General features: G+C 48.1%; 1 protein-coding gene across 1 annotated transcript; it reads left to right on the top strand.

Annotated features, from left to right (window-relative positions):
* Positions 1-1,855, top strand: LOC115409174 (uncharacterized). Its single transcript, XM_030120200.1, has 6 exons — positions 1-190; positions 265-309; positions 439-687; positions 771-1,010; positions 1,075-1,242; positions 1,684-1,855. The coding sequence occupies exons 1-6, from the start codon at positions 160-162 to the stop codon at positions 1,764-1,766; spliced, it is 816 nt and encodes a 271-aa protein (XP_029976060.1). The 5' UTR covers positions 1-159; the 3' UTR covers positions 1,767-1,855.
* The last annotated feature ends 5,515 nt before the right edge of the window (positions 1,856-7,370 follow it).

The raw sequence follows: 7,370 nt of genomic DNA, 5'->3' as shown, positions 1-7,370 counted from the left end.
TTCCTCGCAGTCCAGCCAGAGAGGAGCAGCTGGTTCTCATCCAGACCCTTCAGAGAGACGACGAGGAGGAGCAGGAGGAGGAGGAGCAGGAGGAGGAAGAGGAGGAGGAGCAGGAGGAGCAGGAGGAGGAAGAGGAGGAGGGACCAGGCTGACTGGACGATGGAGGGAAGACGTGTTCTGCAGCTGCTCTGTAAGAACTGTTCTCTACAGGTTCTCCTGTCTCCTCCACCAGAGAACCTCAGACCAGCTCCTCTCTCTCTGCAGGTCTGACCTTCACTCTCATCTCCACCACTCTGCCATCTCTTCCAGGTCAGTGAACCAACCGTTCCTCCACTTCCTGCTTCAGTGATCAGTGTTTTCAGTCCCTGTTCTGTCCAGTCTGTCCTGCATCCTGCTGCTGCTTCGTTCCTCAGTGTCGGTTCCTCTCGTTCTCAGCAGGACTGACTGTGAGTCCCAGCAGATCTCAGTTCCTTCAAGGAGCCTCAGTGTCTCTGAGCTGTGAGGAGGACGGATGGACAGTTTGGAGGAAGACCAGCAGAGAACAGAGGAGTTCATGTGGAGACATGTGGGGAAAACCTGCTGGTTCCTCCTGTAGAATCAGCTACATGACGACCAGAGGCAGTGGAGTTTACTGGTGTGAGTCCAGAGAGGGAGCAGCTGGAAGCAGCATCAACATCACTGTAGCTGGTAAGAGAAGTGTGTGTGTGTGTGTGTGTGTGTGTGTGTGTGTGTGTGTGTCTCAGATGCTGGACTCTGCTCTCTGTGTCCAGATACAGTGGTCCTCCAGAGTCCAGTCCTCCCTGTGATGGAGGGACAGGACGTCACTCTGGGTTGTAGAACCAGCGCTCCCTCCAACCTCTCAGCTGAGTTCTTTAAAGATGGCGTCTCCATCGGGACCGAGTCCACAGGTCACATGACCCTCCGCCATGTTTCCCGCTCTGCTGAAGGCCTCTACAGGTGTAGCTTCAGAGGTGTTGGAGAGTCTCCACCCAGCTGGATCTCTGTCTCAGGTGAGGAGCTGAACTCTGCTTCCTGATTCAGCCTCATGCTCACCTGCTGGGACTCTCTCTGCAGCTCCACCCACTGAGGAAGCTCCACCCACTGAGGGAGCTCCACGCACTGAGGAAGTTAGCACCACCTCCCTCCAGCTTGTGATCACAGTTTTCCGCCACCTGCTGGTTTCCTGTCCGTACTTCATCTCCACTCTGCTCATGGTGTCGCTGTATCGAGGCAGAGCCGAAGGTAACTAACTGACTAATTAAATGACCAATGAACCAACTGACCAAATGAACCAACCATTTGATCAACCAAATAAGCTCATCGACAACCAGCAGGCTAACTAATCACAAGTTAACTTTTGATTGACAAGCAATCAAATAACCAAGATAAACCAACTTCACCAGCCAATTAACAAACCAGTAAACAGTAACTGACCATGAGACAAACCATCTGACTTCTAAATGAACTAATCATTGATTCAACCACCGAACAATCCAACAAACACCCAACAGACCGGTCACAGGTTCACTGTCAGGTATCTGTTAGGTTTTCATGGTGAGGTTTTTAACCAAAACAGTAACTAATGACAAGTTAACTTTTGATTGAGTCACTGACCAACCGTTCGTCTCTTGATGATTGACAGCTGGATCTTTTTTGTTTTACTACTTTTTTTTTCAACCACAGGAACCAAACATGTCGTCTCCATGGCAACGCTCTCCGGCGCCCAGGCTGAGCAGGGATTGGACGATGGAGTGATGATGTCATAACCAATATAACCTGTCAGCGTCTGTTCAGAGGATGAGGAGCTGTTGTTGTTGTTGTGCAGAATGAATAAAGCCTTCAGATTTTCACTTGACTGGAGAGATGTGGTGTTTGTGATCACGTCCTGTTTTCAGAGAACTCGCCTCGCTCAGACTTCCTGTTGAACAGCGGCGCCTCAGTGAGGTCAAACCACAGGTGGGCGACTGCTGGCAGGTTGACTCGTTACTGACACATCAAGACAAAGAACTTTCAGAGTGAGAAACAGAAGAGTTTCTACTGGTGGGGAAAGACAAAGTGACAGGAAGTAACCTGAACCAGCTGGATTTCACAGTAAAACACTGATAAACATGAACTAACAGCATCTTAAAGGAACAACAGAGACGTCCCGTCACTACTGGTAACCAGTTCTGTCTTACTACAGGCCGTTGCTGGGGGGGGAATGTTTTTGGGGAACAACATGCTTAAACACACACACACACACACACACACACACACACACACACACACAAACACACACACACACATGTCTTGGTGATATGGTTTTTGTCTGCTCGTCTGAATGTCTCCCTCGATCTTCTGACTCCTTCATCTGATCATTTTCTCTCAGCTTGTGGTGGTTTTCAGCTGGGTGATCTGACTCTCACCTGGTCATGTCTCTCTCTCTCTCCCTCTTGTTCATTTCACTCTCACCTTTGTCACCCCTGGTTTCCATGTTGCCCAGCTCGATGTCAAACTCCCACACGTGTCTTTGGGACGGATGTTGAGGGACTGTCAGGTGATCAGGTGAGAGTGACATGACCAAACAGAAGCCGTAAGCAGGAGGCCCACTGCCACCAAATGTAGGCAGTGTAGCGTGAGCGGCGGAAACCAGTGAGCACCAACATTGTGAGTCACAATAATCTAAAAAACAAAACCCATACTTAAGAATAAACTGAACTAATCGCCCAAACAAATAAATTAAATCCTAAACCATATCTAAAATCTGTGAAACCCCCCCCCCCCCACCTGTTCCCACTCTCAGTCCAGCCCGGAACTCTCTTTAGTGGCCTCCGGTCCCCTGGGGAATCTTTTGGCTGGACACCACTCCTGGACACAAGAGCAGAAGGTGAGTAAAAACCACACACTTCACCACACTCACACACCCAACACATTCTCACAGTCACTGCATACACGCCAACACCTAAAAAAAAGCCAATAAAAAACAGGCACATATGTTGCACATTCCATATTTGATTGATTTGTCATGTTTGTCTTGCAGGTCTGCCGCCATCACCTCAGGGGACACACCCCGACCGGATCCACAAACAGTTTCCAATAAATAAATAACTTTAAAGTGACAATTGTTGTGCAAATCCATTTTTTACATGCAAATTAGCCTTCATAAAAGTGCTGTGTGCATTTTAAAGTGCTATGTGAGAGGGAAGAAGTGCTCAGAGCAAAGTGCACTGTCATGTTATGAACGGCCTGTTAGTTACAGAAGCTGCATGAACAAGACATGTTTTCATGTGTGTGTGTGTGTGTGTGTGTGTGTGTGTGTGTCCTCTATGCCTGTATGTCACATCTTTATTGAGCTTGTCCACAGTCATGGTTTCCATCAAGGTCTTTGGCATCTGGTCACCATGGTAACAGCTCCAACAGTAGTTCAGATGCGGTGGTAAAAGTACTCATGGTGGTTGTGGTTAAGACAAGATGGGAAGTGGTGGCGCGTTGTCACATCTGAAGTGGGGAAGCTGCTGTCATGGTGACACTTCTTGCTGGACCCATGAATGTCATGGGCATCACAGATGTTGTGTGTTGGGGTTTAAATTGGGTTTATCATATTAAATTACTGAAGCATTGATTACTGGGAGTAATTGATTACTTTAAGTAATTTATTAGCTTATTAATTTGAGTAAATTGTCATTTACTAATAATTAATTACTGGTCAAGTAATTTCTCCCAAACAAATTATTATTAATATAAATAAGCCGTTATTTATTTGTTAATAATGTCAAATAATCAGCTATTTGAGGAATGAGTAGACCAAAGGGTGATTTAACCATCAAACCATTGATTAACAATGTGTTATTATCCATCCATCCATCCATTTTCTAAACAGCTTCTCCTTCTTAGGATCGGGGGTGGCTGGAGCCAATCCCAGCTGCTGTGGGCGAGGGCAGGGTACACCCTGGACAGGTCGAAGGTGTTATTAAATAATCAATAATGCCACAAATGACCAATCACTGGAAATGGGTAAATTACAGGAAATGAGCTGAGAGAAGTTGTGAATTATGCATTAAATGAGCCTGTGGGTTATTTCATCAGTAATTCCAGGACACTACCTCACAGAGGAAAATCTCCAACGTTCAGTCTCAAAGATGGAAAGTTAATTTAAGCTGATTGTTAATCTTTGGATAAACAACTGTTAAATTATCAGAGAAGTGTGAAATCGAGCCTTCAGTTCACTTTTTGAGCCTTTATTGAAAATGTCTACTTCTAATCAACACATCTAATAACAAATCTGAATGGATTCAAAGAATGCAAATCAGTGTGTGTGTGTGTGTGTGTGTGTGTGTGTGTGTGTGTGTGTGTGTGTGTGTGTGTGTGTGTGTGTGTGTGTGTGTGAAGACCAGAGGGAGGCAGATGGAGACTTCCCTGCAGAACACTCGGAAACGGTACGGACATAATCCTTAACGTCCCTCCACATACCTGACCACCAAAACCTACGCTGCAGGTGGGACAACACTCTTCTGACCCTGGGATGACTGGTGAATTTGGAGGAGTGTAGCCAATGTAGCACCTCACCACGGACCTTGGATGGGACGAATGCCCTGTTGGCAGGTCCTCCCCCAGGACCTGGCACACCGACCAATGCTTCCCACACCCGCTCCATAATGGGCCATGACAGTGCTCCCACCACGAAATCCGCCAGGATGATGGAGGCCTCCTTGCTCTCCTCTTCCTCACCGGCGAAATGTTGAGAGAGGACATCAGGTGTAGTATTCCAGGTGTTGGGCGATGCGTGACGGGCAGAGACAGAGAGCAGGCTGACGACTGGAGGCAGTTGGCTCGGCAGTGGGTGTTCCAAGAGATCGCCCTCCCCCCGGTCCAGGAGATGAGAGGGTCGTGGAGCCGCAGCCAGGGATACCCAAGGATCATTGTATCAATGGGCCGAGGTAACTGAGGGAAAGCAGGGTTACTAGGGCCGTACAGAACTGAACAATGGCAGCCTGGGTTCCGGAAGCACTGAGGTTACGTCTGGCTGGAGCATACGTGTCAAAGTCGACCTCCAGCCTCTGCACCAGTTCCACTGAGATGAAGTTCCCCTCTGCTCCCGAGTCCACCAGAGCCCTGCACTGCACTTCCGCAGACCCACATGACAGCGTGACAGGCATCAGAAATTTCTCAAGGGAGTCTTAGCTCTCTGGGCCCGTCAACACCCCAATAACCATTGGCAGGCCATCTTTTGGCCGGTTGGGACATCTGTTACAGACATGGCTGGTCTCCCCGGCAGCAGAAGCACAATCCACGACTCACCCTCTGTTGACGTTCTGAGTCTGTGAGCTTGATGCGGCCGACCTCCATGGTGTCCGGATTCCCCTCCACTGTGGGCGTCAGAGTCTGGGACTGGCTGAGGCTGCTTCCTCTGGACAGACCTCCCTGGTGCAGCTATCCAGCTGAATCACCTGCGATATTAGATCGTCAAGTGTTTTAATAGCATCTCGGCGAGCCAGTTTGACCTGGAGTTCATATCTGAGCCCAAACAAAAACACACCATGCAGTGCTATATCATTCTACCCTCTTCTGGCTGCTACCACCCTGAAGTCCACTGAGTAGTCAGCGATGGAGCGCCCTCCAGGTTTCATCAGAGGCAGCCGTTGGGAGAAATCCCCCTCTTCCTCTGTATGATCGAAGGCTTTCTAGGACTTGGAGGAGAAATGGCTCAAGGAATAATCAACAAATGCAGCACTTTCAATGATGGCTTGAGCCCAGGCCAGTGCCTGTGAGTGCAGGAGATTGGTTAGATAATAAATCTTGGATTTATCGGTGGGGAACTCCTCCAGAGCCCGTTCAAAAACTAACTTGCATTGAAGCAAAAAACCCCTTCCCCCTCCAACCTCTCCCCCGAGCAGCCGAATCCTTCTGCAGCAGCAACTGAGTCTGGAAAAGTAACGATCTGGCAAGGAGCAGGTGGCAGGGGGAGGTTTATATAGGCAGGCAGTGGCAGTCCCCAGGTGAATGCCATCAGCAGCAGGACCAGGGAGACTGAGACTACCTGCTGCCTGCCTGAACAGGATCCTGACAGAGAGGTTCATAAAGAAAAAGTTCTGAGCTCAACTTTCTGCTGTTGTTTTGTTTGTGTTTTTGTTGTTATATGTGTCAATTTTGTCACCAGGCACGTTTACATGGGCTCAAAAATCCTCCTCTTAATGGGAATAAACACCTGAGTGAATCCGCTTCTCTCGGAGCGGATTGTATTTCAGATCTGACTGTTCGAGGTCATCTACACCAATCAGTAATCTGCTCTGTGTCTCATACAAACAGAGCCTGACAGCAGAGCGGATTAAATGGGGATTATTGGTTCTGCCATGCGTTCCCTCGTATGGAGTGACGTGATGACGTGACAGGAAACAGGAAACAGGAAAGAGGAACGTCAAAAACAAGTGGAAGAACTGGACAGTGGTTAAGAAACACTTTTTTTAATAAAAACCCTGAGAGCACAAACACTGGAGAGGAGACATGGAGGCAGATCGCTCAGCAGCCAGTTCTTGAAAGAGATTGGTGGTAGACTACCAGCGGACCGCAGTCCGCTGTTATGGATTAACTGGTTCCCATGTTAACGAGTGACGGATTTCTGTAAACACATGCTGGAAACAGCAGATGTTCAAATAAGACTCACAGAAGACTCTAAACTGATAAATTTACTGTAACTGCAGAAACCGATGTTCACTTGAATGACTACAAGTTTTCAATGTCTGTTGGTCATAAGTTAACAGGGAAACCAGTTAATCTGAAACACCAGCAGGCGGACCAGAGCCCTGGTGCTTTACACCGGGACGTGCCGCTCGGCGGGGCGGGACTCCGGTCGGGGGAGCACTCGCTATCTGAGCAGGGTCTCACGGAGATGCTGGAACATTATAATCAGAGATCCAGCAGATAGAAATACTCTGAGGACTGCTGGCTGCAGAGCTCCAGATCAGAACCTCAACATTCCCTGAGAGACCTGAGGAGCTGCCCTCTGATATGTCTCCCTTTGGGAGGAACTGGATAATCTGCTTCACCCAGAGCTCCTCCCTGGTAAACCAGGGTTAGACGTGGAGTGCAAACACCTTTGATATGATTGTTTTTAATGGGATTGAAAAAAAACACATGTAAACTGGGCCATTGTGTGTTGTTGTGGTAGTTAATATTGTCATACTCATTGTTGTTTTGTTGTTTACGTACATGTCATCTGTACTGCTGATGTTTGCGTGTTACCATGACAAGCTTCGACCTTTGCTGCTCAACTTCGGTGATGCCAAGTGTCTTCATAGAGAGAAACCCAATCAGAGGAGACATCCTGTGGGGGTGACACTTGCTGAAGCGAGTTCTTTAAGTCAGCATCCTGTCAATGTTTTTCTCTTTCTCAG

This window comes from Salarias fasciatus, chromosome 3, assembly GCF_902148845.1.
Source record: "Salarias fasciatus chromosome 3, fSalaFa1.1, whole genome shotgun sequence".
In the NCBI taxonomy this organism is placed as follows: domain Eukaryota; kingdom Metazoa; phylum Chordata; class Actinopteri; order Blenniiformes; family Blenniidae; genus Salarias; species Salarias fasciatus.
This window is presented reverse-complemented; position numbering and strand designations above follow the sequence as displayed.

Coding starts and splice junctions, on each gene's coding strand:
- LOC115409174 (XM_030120200.1), top strand. CDS start 160: ATGGAGGGAAGACGTGTTCTGCAGCTGCTCT. Junction 1,011..1,074: donor CAGCTGGATCTCTGTCTCAG/GTGAGGAGCTGA, acceptor CTCTCTCTGCAG/CTCCACCCACTGAGGAAGCT. Junction 1,243..1,683: donor GTATCGAGGCAGAGCCGAAG/GTAACTAACTGA, acceptor TTTCAACCACAG/GAACCAAACATGTCGTCTCC.